Here is a 21,671-nt window from a genome sequence, read left to right on the forward strand (position 1 = left end):
TTTTTCCCAAGAGATTCTTCACATTTGGGGTCAAAGTTTAGGGTGGAATTTATATGTCTTCTCCTTGACTTATTCACAAGCCCTTATTCTGCTAGGTTTTATTTATAGTGACTTCATGAAAAAGGAAGATGAATTTTCTCTTAAGGAGGTTATTGATGGATGTTCTTTTATCTGTCCTTGAAAAGTATTAAAAAAAAAAAGATGCAGGCTATGTGCAATTATGCAATTACATACCTCAATGCTGCTGTCAGGGATTTTAAATTAATAAATAACCAATCTAAGTGTGTTTAGTTACAGAATTCGTTTTTAATAGTCACTCCATCCTCATTTCTCCACTCCCCACCTCTCATTCTAGGCTCCAGTCAAATGGAAATATTTGGCGTTTCCCATCCCATTCTGTCTCCTGTCCTCATTTGCTTCCCTCCTCCTTCTCCTCTTTCCTTCTATTTTCCTTCTGCCTTTGCATATTTTCTTTTCATGCATATGCTCATTCATGCATTCTCATACAGTTGTTCTCTCTCATTCTGTCACTCAACAATACTTTCTGAATGCCTGTGTGCTGGATATTGTTCTAAGTGGACAGAGGCTTGGCTGGGCCACAGGGAAGAAAAAGGCCAGAGCGGAGTGAGTTGTGTCCCAGAGGGGATCAGAGAATGTAGTAGCCCCCAGAGCATACAGGACAACCTCGAAAGCTTAGTATACAGTAGGAAGTGGCCAGAGGGCGGTCCCAGAAGGTGACATTGTGTAAATCAAATATCCTGCTGCTATGGAGAGAGTGAAGGGGTCCTAAGCAAGAGTGAAAGCTGGAAGATCCCCTAGACAGCAAGACCTTAATGGTTTGCCCATGGGCAGTTCACAGAGTGAACGGCTTGGATTCAGGACTTCTTTTAGAGGTAGAGTTGACAAGACTTGCCTAAGGATTCCATGTGAGAAGTGGGACTAAAAAAAAGGAATCAGAATGGGAGATCTAAGCTTCAGACTTGAGCAACTCCGTCTCACTCTTTCACTGTTATTCTCTATTTCTTTCTCTGTCCTTTCTTTTCCTCTTTCCTTTGTTCACACTATAACAGAATCTGGAATGTTCACATCCTAGGTCAGTTCCTGCTTAAGTCTCAATTTAGAAGTCAGAAACTCCAGGAAGCTTTCCTGAGGTCCCCCACAGTGGGGCAAAGACACGCCCACATGATTCCTGACCCTGTTTCCCTTCTGGGCATCAATTTCCACATTATTCACAAAGACAACTAACACAGAGGCTGCAAGCATGAACTCCAGAGCCAGAATACAACTAGCAGGTTTGCCTCTAAGTTCTGCTACTAACTAGCTAAGTGAACTAGGGCAAGTTACTTTAGGAAGTCGCAGTTCCCACATCTGTGAAGCGCAGATAAGAAAACTGTCTACTCTTAGAAAATTTTGGGTGAGAGGATATACATAAAATGCTTAGCATAATACTAGTATAGAGGAAATGCTAGATAAATGACAGCCATTATCACCATCACTGTTACTACTTTACCTACCTTCTTTTAAGCAGGGTTCCTGCAGAATATCCGAAAGCAAATTCAAACAGGAAATACTAAAATCATTCAGCCTTAGGAAAAAAAAAAATTTAACTCCTCAGTAAAACACAGCCAAAACGTCTAGTACGACTTCATTGGCCAATTCAGATAAATGCATAGATGAGAGTCATGGTTATGAACTCTTTATTAGAGTCAGTCTCCAATTCCTCCCCCTAACGTGGGCTTTGATTTCTGGATTCGAAAACACCACTTACCAGATTTGATGCACCCGCAGGATTACTTTTCTTTGAGGTCTCACCTGGGCAGGTGCATCTACAAAACACAGGGCAGAAAGAGACTGATTACTGAGGCTGAGGGGCTGAGGGCGTGACCCTTTTAATCTTTCTTTACTTCCCTTTTCTCTCTCTCTCTCTCTTTCTCTCTCTCTCTCTCTCAAGGCGTCTTGGCATCGTCCACTACATCCGTGGCGAGAGCTGTGACGCCTCCTTGGTGGCGTAGGCTTGCAATCGCCCGGCTTTCACCCAACACGTTTGTGGCTTCCGCGGACAGATCGGCAACCAGTGCTTTTAGATCCCAAGGCGCCCAGCTTTGCCAAGACGGTTAGAGGTCATTGGGAAAGTCTCCGGCCCGAATAGTCCTCATTCAGAAGGCCGGCTCCTTCCCCCCCGGGGCGCTTTGGAGACTCGCGCCCTCCTCTGGTGCCGGTTCAGGTGCGCAGGGAGAGCCCGGGGAGCGCGCAGGTGCGCCAGAGAGGTGGGGGCGCTGCAGGCACCCCCGGGGGTGCGGGGGGTGAACCCAGACACCGAACCTGCAGACCCAGCGCAAAGTAGAAACTGAAAGTACGTTGCCGGCGGACCGTACGGAAGTTATGGGAAAGGCAGAGCGCGGAGCCGGGCCGTGGTGTGTGCCGCCCCCCTGGGGATGGATGAAGCAGCAGGCGCGGCGAGGGTGAGAGCACCCGGCGGCAGAGCGCGCCCGAGCCGGCGCCCACTCCCAGCGACTCCGCGGGGCGCCCGGGTCCCGGCGGCGACTATGGGCGGTGAGAGCGCGCTCCTGCTGCAGTGGCGGTCATCACGGCCTCGCCCGCCTCCCGCAGACCATGTTCCATGGTAAGCGCTCCGCTCCGGGCGCAGCCGGCCGGGGGGCCTCGGGGACGCGGCCCCGGGCGCGCGCGGGCACAGCGCGGCCTCGCACTTTGGACCCGCCGAGGGCGCGGGCGCGGGCGCTCCCCCCGCAGGCGCCGCCGCGCCCCGAGCCCCGGCCCGCGGCCACCTGCCCCGGCGGCGCAGCCCCCGCGGGGGCACCGAGCGCTGCAGCCTCCGCGCCGCTCGGCGGCGGCCGCCCGCAGCCCCGACGCCCCAGCCAGCGCTCGCGGCGCCCGGGGCGGGGCCAGGTACCTGCGCCCGGGGGGTCCGTCCTGTCGACGGAAGTGAAAGCGAAGCTCCCACGGGACGCGCTTTTAAGCCCGGGGTGGGGTGGAGTTGGGGGGGGGACGGGTCTCGGGGAACCCCGCTTCGCCCCCTCGGCGAGGCTGGGAGTTCCCGACCGGGGCCGTACCTGGAGCCCGGGGCTGGGAACCCGAGTCTTCGGGGCTGGCCCCGAGGGAGACGAGTTTGGGGGTTTGGGGTGGTTTCCCCGCTGCGGGTGCCCCGTGGCGGAGGCCGGGTTCAACACGCTTAAGGCTGAGCCCCAGAGCCGCGCCGCGCGCTGGGGTGCTGCGTCCGTGCGGACCCGGGACCGGGGTAGGAGGGGCGCGGGGCGCGGGGGGCGCGGGGCGCGGGGCCAGGGACGGAGCCCGCCGGGCCACGGCGAGGGGAGGCGAGGAAGGGAGCACGGGAGCTGCGGGGGCGCACTCTGCGGAGCGGGACTGGACTGTCTTATGCCAGATACTTCCTCAAGCAAAAAGAAAAAAAGAGACAAGACGGGTGGAGGAGGGTGCGGGAGGAGGGAGCACGGTGCTCTTCCCTCTCACGCCCCGGCCGGCCGTGCGCTTTCTAGGCGACACCGTTAGCTCAAAAGAGCCTTCCTCTCTCATAGGTAGTAAAGGATCTTGAACTGGCATCGCGCAGAAGTACTAGGTCAGCGGCAGCATAACGGCGGTGGGGTGGGGTGGGGTGGGGTGGGGTGGGTAGAGGATGGAAGACAGTTATGGAAAAGGATTGGCTATGGGTGCCCTCCAGAAGCTTACTACAGAATTGGAAATTAGGTGTGTCCCCATCAGCCTCACGATGCCAGGGATCTCCTGCATTTCGTTCTTTCCCTGTAGCTCTTGCTTCCAATTCCTGCATCATCTCCGATTTGAGTGAAGAGGTAAAAAAGAAAGAAAGAGAGAGAGAGAGAGAGAAAGAAGAAAGAAAGAAAGAAAGAAAGAAAGAAAGAAAGAAAGAAAGAAAGAAAGAAAAGAAAGAAAGAGAGGAAGGAAGGAAGGGAGGAAGGGAGGAAGGGAGGAAGGGAGGAAGGAAGGAAGGAAGGAAGGAAGGAAGGAAGGAAGGAAAAGGGAAGCTCGGGTGTGCATTATTAACAAAGAGCTTTATTTCTTGAAGTGTATCTATGTAATTCATTTACCGAAAGTTGTTATTAGCAAGCAAAATATTTGAAGTATTTGGATAATAATGATTATAACGTGTGGCTTTTGCATTTTGTTCCGAGATTTCACAAGAAGCTTAAGGATAGAGTTCCTCTCTCAACTTTTTCTTTGCTGCTTCTTTGGGGAGTTGAAGGAGCTGAGGCCCTACTAGGTGGTACTCAAGGGTGCTCTCTAGGCAATTTAATCATATTTGAGGACTAAAAATGGAATGGTAGGAAGAACAGGGCACTGAGAAAGATGAGAAAGGCTGAACAAAGGAAAGGCTGAACAAAGGTACAAAGGAAAGTCACACATGGTACCACATAAGTGTTTCAGTATCTTAAATAAAAATGGAAAAAGCTATTGTCTAGGAACGATTTATATGTCGCATTCACACTTATGCACTTATGCACTTATGAGATTATTTTTTTCTGATCTTACCTATGACACATAACCCGGTGTAGTAAGAACAAATATTTAGTATCTGCTTTTCTGAAATGAATGTATGGTGCAGTGTTTCAGAGCTTGGCCAGGAAGCACCTTAGCAAAGTTCATGTGGAAAAAGATGGGTTTTTGTACATTCCTTTGACTCCGCACGCGCACGCGCGCACACACACACACACACACACACAATTGTTTTTGGAGGAAGCACTGCAGCTCAGTGGCTAAAAGCTGAGTTTCTAAACTTTTTAACCTGTCTCTTACTATACATATTATATATGGGGAAAGTCTCTTTGTTCCTTAGATTCTCTATCTGCAGAACTGTGAATACTGGGTAGTACTTATCTCCTGAAGCGGTTGTAAGATTAAGTGAAATATTGTATGCAATATCATAGGATGGCTGCAGAAATGTCTTTAAGTGTTTATCATGGGATTTGTGGATAGAGTTTACAGTGCAGTATTACTATTTATTGTGTTAGATACTAGATTTCTTTATATGAGGATAATCAAATTTATGTTTGTAACCTTAAGGAGCTGACTTCCATACAACCTATGGTTGTTTTCTGCTTATTAACTTTTTTTTTCTTTATGCACCACTTTGCTTGTGCCAGTTGTTTGTATTAAAGCCAAGTCGCATATATTCAGATAATGTGTTTTGTTCCATCCTGTCTTTTGAGTATTTTTTTTAATTCCCAGTGAAAATGGGTCTATGAAATATTTATAATGGATATTCAGTAAGCACTTAGGGGTCCTTAAAATGATGAAAGATTGGATTTGTTAGACTGTAGAAACTAATTTATTTATGTTCACTTTGACCCCATAACTGATGCATCTGAGGATTGAGTGTATTATTTGGCTTAAATTAAAAACCAGCAAGAATTTTTTAGACAGCCATCATTCTGGTTTAACCAAATTCCCTACTGAAAACAAATTCTCCACTTTCAATCCCTTCAGGAAATCTAAAGACAAAATTCCACAAGCCCAAGCTTGCCTTGCATTATTCCTTATGGTTTGTCTTTTCTGCAACCTACAGAAAAGTTCAGGGTCAGGGAAGGGCCAAGTGTCTATGCATAATCTGAAACAAAACAAAAAAGAATAAAAGCAGAGTTTTTTTTCCTATTGTGACAACAATGTCAAAAGCATGCTCAAACTAGGCAATATTAATATGGTGTGGAGAAAAGATTTCAATTGCAGACTAAACTGCAGTTGTTGATTTGAGAGGTGAGAACCTGCAAGATGTTATGTCTGAAGTCCTGGGTATGTTTGCAGTATTATCCAAGAGGTGATTTCAAGTCTAAAGAAATATTTTATTGGGATGGCCTGGGAGATTCTTAGAATTTAGGTGCTTGAAAGTTGAAAGGGACATTAAGAGCATTTAGTCTAAAGTTTTTATTATACAGACCAGTCAAATGAAGCTTAAAGGACACCGTCATTCACTCAGTCACACCACCCATTGTCATATGGCTCCTTGTCATACCAAGACAAAAACCCCAAGTCTCCATCCTCCAACCTTCTGTGTTTTATATTGCCCTAGTCCATCTGGAGCTAACCTATTTAACAATAGTGGCAACACGAGATGCTCTTACAGACAAAGCAAATTATGTTTCATTTTTTAAAAAAGAATTTTAAAAGAATTTCATTTATTTATTTAGAGAGAGCACACAAGAGGGGGGAGAGGCAGAGGAAGAGGGAGAAAGAGAATCCTAAGCAGGCTCCACATTCAGAGCCTGATCTATCTCACGACACTGTGAAATCATGACCTGAGCCAAAATCAAGAGTCATATGCTTAACTGAATGAGCCACCTAGGCGCCCCAGGGCAAATTATGTTTCAGAACTGAGAAACTAGTTGTAATACATTTAAAAAAGATCAAGTTGGGACACCTGGGTGGCTTAATGGTTAAGCGTCTACCTTCGGCTCAGGGTGTGATCCTGGGTTCTCAGGATTGAGTCCCACATTGGATTCACTGCATGGAGCCTGCTTCTCCCTCTGCCTGTTCCTGTGCCTCTCTCTCTCTCTTCTCTCTCTCTGTCTCTCATGAATAAAGAAATAAAACCTTTTAAAAAAAAAAGATTGACTTTTTCTACTAAGCCATCATTGAAAGCACCGGTAAATGCTGTTCAGTGAATAAATGGGTCAATATGAACTTGAGGAGCACTAATTGCTGAAAATTGGGGTGAAGAGGACACAACAGCTGCAGTAGAAAATAAACTCCTTTGTCAAAACCTAAAAGGTGGACCTTTAAAATAATATTTATGTAGAATAGTAAAAATGTCCCTTTTTTCATTCTAGTATTTATTTTATTCTATTCCCCTTAAAACTCATTTCAAGTTATATGTTGTACAACTTCTTGTTTACTCTTTCCAAAGTGTACCTTTTGGACACCTGTAGGAAGACAAAAAGTGAAGTTTGGATCTATGCAGTCTATACCAATCTAATTACAAAGTCAGGATCTAGTAAATAAATAGCAATTGACTATTGGCTCAGAATCTTCAGGATGCAGGAACAGTAGTACATGAGAAAGGCAGAGCTATGTAATAGAAGTGGTTTCATTCAAAGAACTAACATAATTACATGGTATCAAAAGATTATGGCCATTTCTGATCAAATCCTGGTGAGGCAGTAAACTTAGGTTAGAATCCAGACCTAGCACCTACTATCTGGGTTCTTTTAAGAGATTAATTTGTATGACTCTTTTCATCTTTACAGATAACTATAAGGCAACAAAGTGCTAGGCACATGACAGGTACTTGAACATAACTATCATCATCACCATTATTAATCTCCTAAGTGAATTCTGCTGGTATGCATATAGACACTTAGTGGCAGAGCTGTGAATCAATTCCATGTCTCAATTTGTTCCTCTTACCTTGTCAAGTATCTGTGATATATGAAGATGAGATGTAGGATTCATACTTATTCTCATACCTGCTATTAAAGCTACTTTCTCTATTTGTCAAAATATGCGGCACAAATAGCACATCATTTATTGGGGAGTACTATTGATTTGTATACGACACATAGTGATACAATAGATGATAATGTTCTTGGGAACTTTGACATATGTCACAATATTAGCTCCTTGGGTTCCAAAGAGTATTGTTTGTAGTCCTAATCAGAAAAGATATACATGTGAAATGTCTTACACTCATCAAGTACAGTTAAACTTTATTTGGGAAATTAAAAAGAAATACATTGTCAGCGTAACTCAAGAGTTTGCAGAGAGATGTAAACGACATTTTGGCAGACTTATGAAGAAATAAGTCTCTCTAATAACCACATTTTAATGTCTCTGGGAATAGCTGGCTTTCCATCAGTGCATTATTACTGCCCCAATGATACCATTTATGATTTCATTCCTTCTGATTAGACAATTGCCCCTGTCTAGGAAGGCTTATCAAAAACAGATATAAATCATTAGTTAACAGGATGTTAACTAATGAATAAATTTATTTAATGGGTTTTTCTAACATGTCAAGAAGCAGGACAGCTGTGTTGTAGAAAATATGGGTCTCTGGGTACTCCAGAAACAAAGAATATACTGAAAAGATAAAGTGTCAAAATGTAAATGTCACCTCTGGCACCTTTGCCAAATGTCGCCTTTGGCAGTTCTGGGAAGGGTAAACCCTTTCAGGTCCATCAATATAATCATAGTACAGTACCATGGAAATAAATGTGCAATGCTGCTTCTAGGAAGAGGCTTGGACAATCATCAAGATTTACACAAATATACATGCCATAAATGATAAAATTTCAAAAATTGGTAACTTTCTTTTATCTGTAATTTACCTGTTTACGTGTAGATGCCTTTTCTTGTAGAAATGTTCTACATAAACCAAAATTGAATAAACTGATTTATGCCCTAGAGTGTTTTTCAGAGGCAGAGAGACTCTGCTTTCCTCACACCTGTATGGTGCTTTTCCGAAGAGTAATTTTTAAATAAAAAAGTGGAAGAAATCTAAACTCTAAAATGCCGTCCTACTTTGGTTGTTCCATAATGCTGGATTTTAGGGTTCTTTCCACACTATCCTAAAGCTGAGATCCATTTAAAAATATTGTTAGGAATAAATCATCAGGCCAATGGAAACAACACGAAGTATATAATATGACTTACAAAATTCAGCTTATTCTTACTCACTGTTCAATTTAGTTTCTTTTAGGTATATCTTTGGAATTCCTCCCCTGATCCTTGTTCTGTTGCCAGTAGCATCTTCTGATTGTGATATTGAAGGCAAAGACGGCAGAGAGTATCAGCACGTTCTAATGATCAGCATCAATGACTTGGTATGTGCTTGTTTGTTTTCCTCACATTCTAACAGTTTCATATTCAAATATCCATCTATATTCCTTGAAAGAAAGTGAAATAACTAAGGAGCAAAATTTAATGACCTACTAACTACAGATTTTTATAGCCGGCATCATTTATATCCTTTTAAAGTCATTCTTTAGTCTTCAGATTCCCACAACTATCCATTTCAGCTTAGTTCCCTTCACTACCACATTTCTTGAAAGCATAATTTAGCATAACTACCTGCATTTCCTCACTTCCTGCTGACAGTCCCTGTAGAGAGGGAAAATAGCAGAATACACATTAAGAAAAACTATCATGAAAAGAGATGTGTTGTTATTTCATCTGAATGCTTGTATATGTATATATATTATATAGGAATTTTATACACATGTATGTATGTAATTTGCTGTAAATTATTTTTTTAATTTACTGTGGGCATTTTTTACAATATATTTGTATTTTAGAGCAGTCTTAAGTTCACAGAAATATTAAGCAGAAAATAGAGAATTATTGTATAGCCACTCTTCCTCTGTACAATTTCCCGTTATTAACATCTTGCATTTGTGTGGTACATTTATTAAACTGACGAACCAATATTGATACAATATTATTAATTAAGATCCATAGTTGACGTCAGGGTTCACCTTTTGTGTTATGTAGTTCTATGGATTTTAACAAATGCAGTGTTATGTATCCACCGTTACAGTGTCATACAGAATAGTTTCACTGCCCTTAAAAATCCTTTGTGGTCCACTTATTTAAACCAATCTGTTTATGGACTCTATAGTTTTTACTTTCTAGAATGTCATATAGTTGGAATCATGCAGGATGTAGCTTTTTTAGACTGGATTCTTTCATTTGGCAATGTATATTTAAGGTTCCTCCATGATTTTTTTAATAGCTTAAAAATGGGCTTAATAGCTCATTTCTTTTATTGCTGAATAAGATTCCACTGAATGGATGGAAAACAGTTTTTTTTTTTCCATTCACTGATTGAAGGACATGTCTTGGTTTTTTCTCATTTTTGGCAATTATGAATAAAGCTTCTATAAGCTTTCATGTGCAGGATTCTGTATGGATATACATTTTCAACTCATTTGGATAAATATCTAGGAAAGTGATTGCAGGATCATATGGTAAGACTATGTTCAGTTTTATATAAAACTGTCAAAGTGTCTTCCAAAATGACCATACCATTTTGCATTTTCACCAGTAGTGGATGAGACACCCCCCACCCCAATGCCTCGCATTCTCACCAGTATTTGGTGTTGTCTGTATTTTGAATTTTAGCCATTCTAATAGGTGTGTCGTGGCATCTTATTGTTTTAATCAACAATTCCCTAGTGTCTTCGGAAGTTGGACATCTTTTCGTATACTTTATTGCCATCTGTATGTCTTGATCAGTGAGGTATCTGAATTCATGTTTAAGCTGACATCTTAACTATTAAGTCTTCTTATAGTGAAATATCTTTTTCATTTGTTTAGATCTTTCGTTGGCTTCTTTCATCTGTTTTATATTTTTCCTTATATAGAGCCTGTTTACAGTATCTTTAAAAAAAAAGATTTTATTTATTCATGAGAGACACAGAGAAAGAGGCAGAGATATAGGGAGAGGGAGAAGCAGGCTCTGTGGGGAGCCTGATTTGGGACTCGATCCCACGACCCAGGAGATCACAACCTGAGCCAAAGGCAGATGCTCAACCACTGAGCCACCCAGGTATCCCATGTTTACATTTTACATTCATTTTCTTAAATCTGTACCTAGGGTGCTAATGTAGTGTTTTGAATTTCAATTCCAGTTGTTCATTGCAGATACAAAGGAAAGCAATTGACTTTTGTTTTGTATATTAACCTTGTATCCTGAAACTTTACTATAATTACTTATTAGTTCCAAGAGGTGTTGTTGTTGACCATTTGGGATTTTCTACACAATTATGTCACCAACAAAAATAATATTTTTAGCATTTAAGAATTGAACCAACATAATGGGATGTGTTGATTTAAATATTTAAAAGATAATTCTTGAAGGCCCAAGTGGCAAAGGAAAACCCTCTCAAATGTTCATAAGATGAAGGAAATGATCTAATCTGTCCCCTTCTGCCATTCCACTATCATCTTTTCCACATACTTATACTGAAGTGACATGACTCTTTGGGAAATTCACTGTTCTACCTCTTGAAAAGATGTGGGAAATTCAAGATAATACAGCACAGGGACCATAGAGGTCCCTGATTTTGCCCATTGACAAGGAGAGAAGTGTACATTAAATGATAATTATCTGGTTTTGCATTTCATGAAGTTTTGACCTTTGACATTTTCTGCATTAATTAATGCTACTAAGTTAATGTTTTTGAGTCAAGATAATGCTTTTATTTAATTTTATTATCTGTGTAAGGAATCAACTAGAATTAATCCTATTATATTTATAAATGTGTGTAAAACTGCAAAAAAAAAATGCTATTGGCAATCCAAAAGGAGAGTTTTGTCTACCAGATTCATAGCACATTTTTTATGGAAATGTAGAGTAGTTTATCTCATTAAAATGCACAGCAACAACAAGAACAACAGCAGCAACAATGATACTGCTTTGACAAAGCAAAAGAGGGGCACTTGAGTGGCACAGTTGGTTGAGTGGCCGACTCTTGGTTTCGGCTCAGGTCCTGATCTCAGGGTTGTGAGAACAAGCCCAGAGCCTGCTCGACTCTCTCTCCTTCTCCATCTGTCTCCATTTCCACTCTCATTCCTTCTGTCTCTGTCAAATACATACATACATACATACATACATACATACATAAATCTTAAAAAAAAAACAAAGCAAAACATGGCTATTCTTCTTAAGAGACTAATTCACAAGACATCGAAGAGTATGGGAGGAAGAGTATATGAACTAATCCAAGTGAAAAGTGTCATGATAATCTCAGGAAAGTTGAGAGGATAAGTAAGGAGGAACAAGAAGAAGTCACAAAGAATTATTCATATCAAAATGACTAGTAGAGAAAATTTCATTCACTTATTCATTTCGCATGTACTAGATGCTTTACAGACATTACTGTGTTTGAGTCTCAGGGAGACAATCAGAATGCTAATATCTATGAAGTGCTTGCTTTGTTTTAGGTGCTAGCCAAATAGACTTTCACAATATGCCTACAAGAGAGGTACTCTTATTACTTTTATTTCAGAGGAAGAATCTGAGGCTTGTGGCCGGCCAGTTTATAAGTGGCGGAACCTGGATATGAGCCTCTGCTGTTAACCAGCACGCTCTCCTGACTCTTGATAGCAATATCTGTGTTAGTTTATGCATGAAGCAAACATCTGTTCAGAGCCTGTTATCACAGAAAACCCTTTTGTGTGGTGAAGTGGTGGGGCTTCAGGGTAGATATGACAGACTAGGTATTGACACTTCTTTAAAGAATCTTTTATTTAGTGATGGTTAAGTTTTGGTGTGAAGTATGTAAGTTGCAGCATGAAAAGGAGTAGCTGCCTTACTGTCATCTGAAACAGACTGGATGCAGACTAGATTTGGGAACAGAAAGATATAAGCTGTGTTCTAGGAGAAGCTGAACAGATTGGCTTGGCGGTAGGAGGGAGACCATGTTGCAGGATAGTACTCTGATCTCCAGGCTTTTGACAGTATACTCTTCAGTAAAAATTTTGTGAGCCTGCACTTCCAATATACATGAAGCATTTATTTACATATTAGAGTATTTAATAGTATTTTTGCATACATTAAAAAGATATATATAAAACAAGAGAATTCACAAAAGATCAGATAAACACTACGTGTAGGTAGAATTCTAAAGTTTTCCTCGCATACTTGGCAGTGGATTGTCCATTGTGACTCCATTTTCAAGACCAGTGATAGAATGGAAGACATAAGTGGATCTATACTTTATAGCAAGATTGAGAGTGGTCTTGATGCAATGATATTTAGATTTTATTCTCAGCAAAACCAAATCCATAGTAATTTGATCATAAAGGTACCATTTAATTAAAATATTAATTTTTGAGTATTTATTATGTGCAATGTAGGCCACTAAAAAATTAATAGTCGATCTTCTATACTCTATAAGGGTGCTGGATACACATGCCACTATAATACAAAGTGACAATAGCAGTGCATTACAAAAAGTTTCACATAGGGAAGGCTGGGTGCCTCAGTGGTTGAGTGTCTGCGTCCTGCCCAGGTTGTGATCCTGGAGACCCGGGATCAAGTCCTGCATCGGGCTCTCTGCATGGAGCCTACCTCTCTCTCTCTGCCTGTGTCTCTGCCTCTCTTTGTATGAGTCTCTCATAAATAAATAAAATCTTAAAAAAAAAGTTTTACATACATTATCTTTTTTGAGCTTCACAATACCCTTATGAGATGATGATGATAATAATAACTAGGACAAAATCAAGGTGTACAATGGGCCAATGCTTTTGTGAACACATTCCATGTATTAACTTATGTAATTCCTACAACAACTCTATGAAATGAGGAAACTGAGACCACCTAGCTGGCAAGTGGTAATACTGGAAATCAAATTCTAGAATATATGCTCATTATTATGAGGAAAAACAGGGTAAAGCACTGCTAATTTTTTTCACTATTTCAGGTCCCTTGCCATTTCATATGAATTTTAGAATCAGCTTCCAGTTCTTAGGAAGAAGTCAGTTGGGATTCTAATAGGAAATTTGTTGCACCTGTAGATAAATGGAGGGGTATTATCTTTTCAACAATGCATAACAATGCTTCTGATCCATGAACACATGAACATGGGATTTTTTACATTTATTCAGATCTTTTTAAATTTCTTCTAACAAATATTTCGTGTTTTTCAGACTATAAACTTTGAATTTTTTTGGTTAAATGTATTCCTAAGTATCTTATGTGTCTTCGATGCTGTTGTAAATTGGATTGTTTTCTTAATTTTATTTTTAAATTGTCTGTGATTCTTAACCCTGTACTCCTTCTACTTACCTTGGTTTATGTCTTATTTCACCATACTAGTCCATAAGTATCTTAAGGACAGTTTATGCTTGATTTATCTTTGTATCCCACAGAATGTTCAACAGAACATATATATAGTAGTTTTTCATAACAATATGAATTATAATAATATTTGATAAATAATACATGAATTTAAGATCAACACCATAAGTTCATGAGAACCCAGAACTTGTTTCAAATAGGCTAGAAGTTTCTTTTCTTGAACATCTGTTTCTTTGGAAATTTGTTACGAATCAAATGTCAGGAACCTTTCTGATATTCAATATGAACTAGTTTGGGATATTATATAATGGTTTTTTTCCATAAAACATTATTTTGCCTAAATGTGACTTATATGGTTGAATTACATAACTCTTAGTCACCAGAACAGAGGCTGGGTAAAAATATAAAGGCTGCAAGAGATGGCCAAATACTTTCTAGGAATGACTCAGTCTAGTTATAACTTTATTATAAGTTATTAAATTATAAAATCCAATGATGAGTAGGTTATAATTAGCTTTTACAGTTTTCAATGTCCTTAACTCTGTCTGCATCTCTATTCAAGCGGCCTTCACAGATTCAACTTTTGTCTTTGCATTGATGGCCTTCAGGTTTACACGCCTTTCATAAACTTAAGCACCGTTTAATTTAGATAGCAATAAGGAATCTATACCCAGATGTACTGTACTGGCACATCATACATAATAGAGAACTAATTATCATCACTTTTCATCTCTTCTTGCATCCATATTCTCTGTCTTAGGTAACAACATTTTCATTTGCCCAGTCTCTCAATGCTGAAAGCTTGGAATCATTCTTGGCACCGTTGTTCCTTCATCTCATCCATTACCAAATCCTAAAGATCAGTATCCTTGCTTAACACCTGCCAAGTCATTCACTCTATTGACTTCCACTACTATAGTTTCAGTTCAGGTAGTCATCAGACACCACTGAATCACTTTCATAGCCTCCATGGTGTTCCTGGCGGATCTCACTATGTGCATCTGTCCTCTTGCTGGCATTTGAGTTATTGTCCCAAAATTCAAATCTACTACACTTTCTCTCCTTTTCAAAAACTCTTTAACACTTTAAAATATCTCTTACCTAATACCTATCAACTTCGATCTTGCGTTTCATTGGTTTGCTGACAAATGATCAAATTCTTGTCAAACATTATTTATATATATATAAATGTCTAAATATGTTTAACTGTAATTAATAAAAGAAAGATTTAAATTGCCAATACAAATATTGAATTAGTTCTTCTTATATCAAGTTATGCTAGAAGATAAAACAGGAGTCCTGGGTATAGAATTTAGCGGTATGACTGAATCAGTTGCAATTTAACAAGGGAAGGTATCTTTTGACAGGCAAGTCTTTTTGTTCTATTAATGACTTTATTTTAGTTATAAAAATGAAATTAAAATACACTACTTAAACGACAGAGACGTGCTGAGTCGATAAAAAACAAAAAGAAGAGCCAACTATATGTTGCCTACAAGAAACTCACTTTAAGTATAAAGATATCTGTAGATTAAAAGTAAAAAAGATGAAAAAAACTTAAAAAGATGGGATGATGAGGCATGTTAACGCTAATCAAAAGAAAGCTGGAGTAGCTATATTTACTTTAGACAAAAAACACAGTAAGGAAGACTATCAGAGATAAGTAGTAAGTGCAGTAAGGGCATTAAATATTAATAAAGAGGTAAATTATTTAGGAAAACATACAATCTTTAATGTATATCCCTAACCACAGCATCAAACTTTGTCAAGCAAAAGGTGGTAAACTGCAAGAAGAAATAGATAAATCTATTATAATTATAGACTTCAACATCCTTCTGTCAGTAATTGACAGATTCAGCAGACAAAATCAGTAAGCATATAGTTGAACTAAAAGCACTATAAAACTGGACCTAATTGACATTTATAAAATACATCATCCAACAACAGCATAATACACATTTTTTGCAAGTTCACATGGAATATTCACCAAGTTTCAAACATATTCTGGGTCATTGCACACATTTTAACGAACCTTTAGCAAATAGAAGTCATGTGAAGTCCTCAAACTAAAACATAATTAAACTGGAAATCAATAATAGAAAAATAGGTGGGATATTTGGAGATTAAACAGCATATTAGATAACATACAGATCAAAGAAAATCTCTCAGGAAAATTTAAAAATATTTTGAACTAAATGAAATACACATTAATAAAATTTGTTGGACACAGTGAAAGCAGAGCTTAGGGCATTGAATGCATATATTAGAAAAGAAGAAAAATGTAAGTCAATCATTTAAGCTTCCACATTAGGAAAATAGAAAAGAGAGAACAAATTAAAACTAAATTAATAAGAAGAAAAGAAATGATGAGAATTAGAAGAGCAACTGAAAACAAGAAATTAGTAGAAAAAAAAATCAGTGAAACCAAAATCTGGTTCTTTAAAAAAATAAATAAAATTGGTAAAATTTTCTCTAGCTAGCCTAACCAAGAAAACAAGAATTATGCAAATTTCTAATATTAGAAATAAAATAAATGTCACCACTACTAAACCCATGGATATTAGAAGGATAATAAAGGAATATTATTGTGATTTATGTGTCAGCATGGCCAGGTTATGGTACGTGGTTATTTGGTCAAAAAGCAGTGTAGATGTTGCTGTAGAGGTATTTTTTATATGTTAACATTTAAATCAATAGACTATGAGGAAAACAGGTTACCCTTCATTATGTGGGCGATCTCACTTGTTATGGACTGAATGTCCAAATATTTATACATTTAAGCCTTTAACCTCCAATATGATGGTCTTAGGAGGTGGGACTTTGGAAGGTAATTAGGCTTAGATGAGGTCATGAGGGTGGAACCCCTATGATAGTATTAGTGCCTTTGAATCAGAAAAGACATCAGAACTTTCTCCATCATATGAGGACACAGTGAGAAGATGGCTCTGCAAGCCAGGAGGAGTGTTCTCACCAGGAACCAAATAGACTGGTACCTTGATTTTGGACTCTCCAGCCTCTGGAACTGTGAGAAATAAATATCTGTTGTTTAAGCCACCCAGTCTGTGGTATTTTGTTTATTATTTTATAATAAAATATGTACAATATCTCTATGAGAAAATCATATAACCCTAATGAAAGTAGTCAAAGAAGAACCAGATAACTGGAGATAGTTTGTGTTCATGGATAGGAAGTCTTAATAGCATTAAGATTATCAGTTCTTCAAACTTGATCAAAGCAGTTTCAGTCAAAATCCAGGAACTTACTCTGTGGATATCAACAACCAGATGCTAAATTAACATGGAATGTCAAAAGACCCAGAAAAGCCAACATAGTGTTGAAAAAGAAAACAGAGTGCTGACATTATCTAAACTCAAGACTTATCATAAGGCTAAAGCAATCAGAGTAGTGTGATATTGGTCAAATAATAGACATTTCAACAGAACAGAATAGGAAGCCCAAAAGAAACCAGCATTTATATAGTGAACTGATCTTTGACAGAAAGATCAAAGCCAATTCAATTGGAGATAGTCTTTTCAAAAAATAGTGCTGGAACACTCGAATATCCACATACAAATGACATTACAGCTTTCACCAAAATTGACTCAAAATGGATCATAGATCTAAATGTAAAACACAGAAACTATAAAACTCACAGAAAATAAAATAGGAACAAAATCTAGGTAACCTTGAAAGTGGTGATAACTTTTTAGATACAACACTCAACAGTACACTCCTTGAAATAAAAAATAAGATTGAACTACATTAAAAAGTAAAACTCTGCTCTGAGAGGAGTGTCTGGGTGGTTCAGTCAATTATGCATCCTACTCTTGGTTTCAGCTCAGGTCATGATCTCAAATTCTGGGGACTGAGCCCCATGTCAGGCTCCACCCTCAAAGTCTGCTTGAGATTCTCTCTCTCCCTCTCCTTTTGCCCCTCTTAACACCCCCCAAAATAAATAAATAAATCTTTAAAAAAAAAACAAAACTCTGCTCTGAGAAAGACACTGTTAATAAAAAAACAGGCCACAGCCTGGGAGAAAATATTTGCAAAACACATATCTGATAAAGACATCTGAATATCTGTATTCAAAAAAAAAAAAACAACATTTAAACTCAACAACAATAGAAACAATCTAATAAAAAAATGGTCAAAATACCTGAATAGACACTTCACCAAATAAGACATATACATAGGAAATAAACATATGAGAAGATGCTCAAGATCATATGTCATTAGGGAATTGTAAATTAAAAGTGAGGTAGCACCACACATCTGATGAATGTCTAAAATCTATCATAATTAAAAATGACTAAAACAAGTCACACATCAAACGCTGACAGGCATGCAGAGGAAGTGCTCTCCTTCATTGCTAATGGGAATGCACAATGGTACAGCCATTTTGGGAGGCAGTTTGGCAGTTTCTTAGAGAGTTAAACATAATCACCATGTAATCATGATTCTAGGTACTTATCCAAGTGAGTTGAAAACTAGTGTCCACACTAAAACTGTCATGCTAATGTTTATAAAGGTGTTATTTATTCATATTGGCCCCAAATGGAAGCAAATACATTCTTCAGCAGGTAAAGGGATAAACAAAATGTGGCATATCCATTCAGTGGGATATAATCAGTGATAAAAAGAAATGAGCTGTCAAGCCACAAAAGGACATGAAGGTGCCTTAAGTGCATATTGTGTGAAAGAATTCAGTCTTCAAAAAAATAAATAAATAAATAAATAAATAAATAAATAAATAAATAAATAATTCAGTCTTAAAGGTCTGCATATCATATGATTCCAACTCTACGACATTCTAGAAATGGAAAACTATAGAGAAAAAAGATCAGTGGTTATCAGATATTGGGGAGGGAGGAAGGTAGGAATGAATTAGTGGTGCACAGAGTAATTTTAGAGCAGTGAAACTATCCTATATGACACTGTAATGGTGGATACATGACATAGATTTGTCAAAACCCATAGGACTTTATAGCACAAAGAGAACCCTAATGTAGAACTATGAACTTAAGTTGATGTTAATGTAATGATATTGAGTCATGGACTATAACAAAGATACCACACTAATGCAAGATATTAATAAAGGGGAAATAATGGATTGAGGGAGGGGATATATTTGAACTGTGTCCTTTTTTCAAGGTTTTCTGTAAGCCTAAAACTGTTTTTAAAAATAAAGTGTATGAAAACAAAGTAAAATCCATTCATTCATTCATTAAAAAAATAAAAGAAGACTAGCAGCACTTATTTTATGGCTACATAAATTCTTCAAATCCAAAATCCCTTGGTATGTACAATTAATTGCTAGGGAGGAAATAATTACATTTCTATAGATAGTTTCCTGGTCAGTATAAGATTAAGAACCCAGCCTCTTATTTTCTGAGGCTCCATGATATTAGATTCTTTATGAAAGACTGAATTGTTCCTGTCTGATACCTACTGATTCATTATGAGAGAAAAGAATTTTGACTGGTTACCTAGATTCAACACCAAAAAGATACTTGTTGTTCAAGATATTTGGGGGCGAAAGTTTACTCTGGAAAAAAGTGTAAGGATTGAGACCACTTGTGGATTTGAGTACCCTGCCATTGTGGATGTCTCTGGATACAATGCTAGGCATACAGGTATGAATTCAATGATTATAAATTTGGGACCTTGGGCCTGTGTTTGAGCTTATACACATATCTGAACCAGCAAGAACATGACTATGTTGCACCGGTTTTCTGTGTCAATATTTGCAACAGAAATTAAAGACAAAGAAAAAGCATAAGCAGAAAGCTGTGGATGGATCACATAGTCCTATTTTGTCTACATGGCATATGGAAGAAAACTTAGTCTGTTTGCACTGAATAAACTCTGTAAATTCTTGGCTAATTCAGAAAAGTGAAAAGAGATTTATATGAATCTAACAAGTGGGAATAGAGCGAATTTAATTAGAAAATTTGTAAAGATGTGACATTGTGAGTACTCTCAATCTGCTGAAACATGTTATCATACCTGTTTTCACAACCACTATGATCTCAGTACAACAAAGAAATGACATTATAAATGTTCTAACCTTCGTAGTGAGCTTTAACATACTGTTTTCGATGATCACACAATAGTCTAAAGGTATATGTATTATTGGTATTCATGATTTTAAATGTACTGCTGGGTGAGAGGACAGATTGAAGCACATTGAAAGGAGCTAAAGTTGGGAACCTAAAACCATACAAAAGTATAAAATAGAGAATCAAACTAATGAAAAGACATTTCTTTATACAAAAAAAAGTCATTGAAAACGGACAGCCCCCAAATGTGAAAGATCTTTCAGGAACCCACATGACTAACAGCATGTCCTACATCAACACCCTTCTAAAAATAATAATATAGGTGGTATAGTGGTTAGAATGGTGGCACCCCAATTGCTCTGTGCACCTGGGACTTGTGAATGTGAGCTTATTTGGAAAAAGTGTGTTTGCAGATATAATTAAGAATCTCAAGATGACATCAACCTGGATTAGGTGGATCCTAAATCCAATGAAAAGGGACATTAGCCATGAAGAGCAGGAGAAAAGACACAGAGGAAAAGCCATGTGAAGACAGAGACAGAGATTTGAGTTATGCAGTTATAAGCTAAGGAATGCCAAAGATTGCTGGTAGCCTCCAAAAGCTAGGAAAGAAGCACGGAATTCTGCCAACACCTTGATTTTGGATCTAGGCCTCCAGAGAATAAATTTTTGTTGTTTCAAGCCACTCAGTTTGTGGACATTTGTTATGGCAGCTATATAAAACTCATTTAAAGATGGTGGCAAAAGTGGTCAAAATTTTGAAAAAAAATCTCACTAATACTCCATTTTGGAGAAAGACAGTGGAAGTGTCTGCTGGGAAAAGGCAAGTGAAGTGGACAGATCACTCCCTGAATATTTTAGTCTCTATGAAAGGTGTAATGCTCCATTCTTAATTGGAAGGGAATCTTGATGGCCAGGTGAGCACACTCTTTCCAAGAAAGGCAGCTCACCAAAACCCACAATGGACTTGAAAATAATTATTATGGAATAGACAAGGCCACAGTAGTGGCCTCACCAGAAGTGCTGGGAAGAGACAATGTTCTCTGATAGGTGAGAAGGGACATATGGGGTCAAATAAATAACAGCATAGAGTGGTTCCGTGTAAAATTAAGATGAAAACATGACAACCATACAGAAACACCCCAGAGAATAATGAGCCAATTTATGGACTACTGTTCCTACAAAAGAAAACCCATCATCAAGTGGAACAGCAAAATAACCTATGATAGAGGAAGATTTCCCCCAAAATGGCTTAAAAAATAGAATTAACAAAATAAAGGAGGCATATCATGGGAGCCACAGGGTGGTACAGTTGTTTAAGCATCCAGCTCTTGGTTTCATCTCAGGTCATGATCTCAGGGTCATGAGACTGGTCATGTGTTGGGCTCTGCGCTTAGCGCCAAAGTCAGCTTAAGACTCTCCCTCTGCCCCTCTATCCACTCAGTATTAACTGCCTTTCCATTTACTCGTTTCTAGTGCAAGAACTACATTTTAACAATCTTCAAGTTTTACATTGTATTTTTATGTGTTCAAAAAATTATTAAATGACAATATCACTAGTCACACACTCCTAAACTTTCAGAGGACATCAGCTGCCATATGTAAACCCTGAAGGCTGAAATAACCCATCTTTCTCTGTGCTTCCCATTTCCAATTTATTTTACATGAGCTATATGAATTGAATTTCTAAAGCCCAGATCTTGTTCTGCCATTCTGAAGTTTAAAAGTCTTCAATGGCTCCCTATCACCTAGTCCTAGAAAATCAAGTCAACATTCTTCAGATTGGCATGGAAGGCTTTCCAAGATCTGATCACAGCCTAACTTCCAAA

General features: G+C 38.6%; 2 protein-coding genes across 7 annotated transcripts in view; one reads left to right on the plus strand and one right to left on the minus strand.

The window, feature by feature from the left end:
• The window catches only part of ZC2HC1A (zinc finger C2HC-type containing 1A), a 190,034-nt gene that overhangs the window by 81,773 nt on the left and 86,590 nt on the right, over positions 1-21,671 (minus strand). For 4 of the 6 annotated variants that reach the window (XR_013367106.1, XR_013367105.1, XR_013367104.1 and 1 more), the window contains exons 14-17: positions 9,052-9,081; positions 8,659-8,867; positions 1,769-1,826; positions 1,515-1,585 (exon numbers count right to left, since the gene is read on the minus strand). The gene's annotated coding sequence lies outside the window, so the exon portion shown is untranslated. The remainder of the gene's footprint in view (positions 1-1,514; positions 1,586-1,768; positions 1,827-8,658; positions 8,868-9,051; positions 9,082-21,671) is intronic. The other 2 variants (XR_013367107.1, XR_013367109.1) reach the window with 2 other exon arrangements.
• IL7 (interleukin 7) overlaps positions 1,978-21,671 on the plus strand; it is a 45,526-nt gene continuing 25,832 nt past the window's right edge. The window contains exons 1-2 of the mRNA XM_077876488.1: positions 1,978-2,623; positions 8,671-8,804. Of these exons, the coding sequence (XP_077732614.1) occupies positions 2,614-2,623; positions 8,671-8,804 (144 nt within the window). The 5' untranslated portion in view covers positions 1,978-2,613. The remainder of the gene's footprint in view (positions 2,624-8,670; positions 8,805-21,671) is intronic.

This window comes from Canis aureus, chromosome 28, assembly GCF_053574225.1.
Source record: "Canis aureus isolate CA01 chromosome 28, VMU_Caureus_v.1.0, whole genome shotgun sequence".
In the NCBI taxonomy this organism is placed as follows: domain Eukaryota; kingdom Metazoa; phylum Chordata; class Mammalia; order Carnivora; family Canidae; genus Canis; species Canis aureus.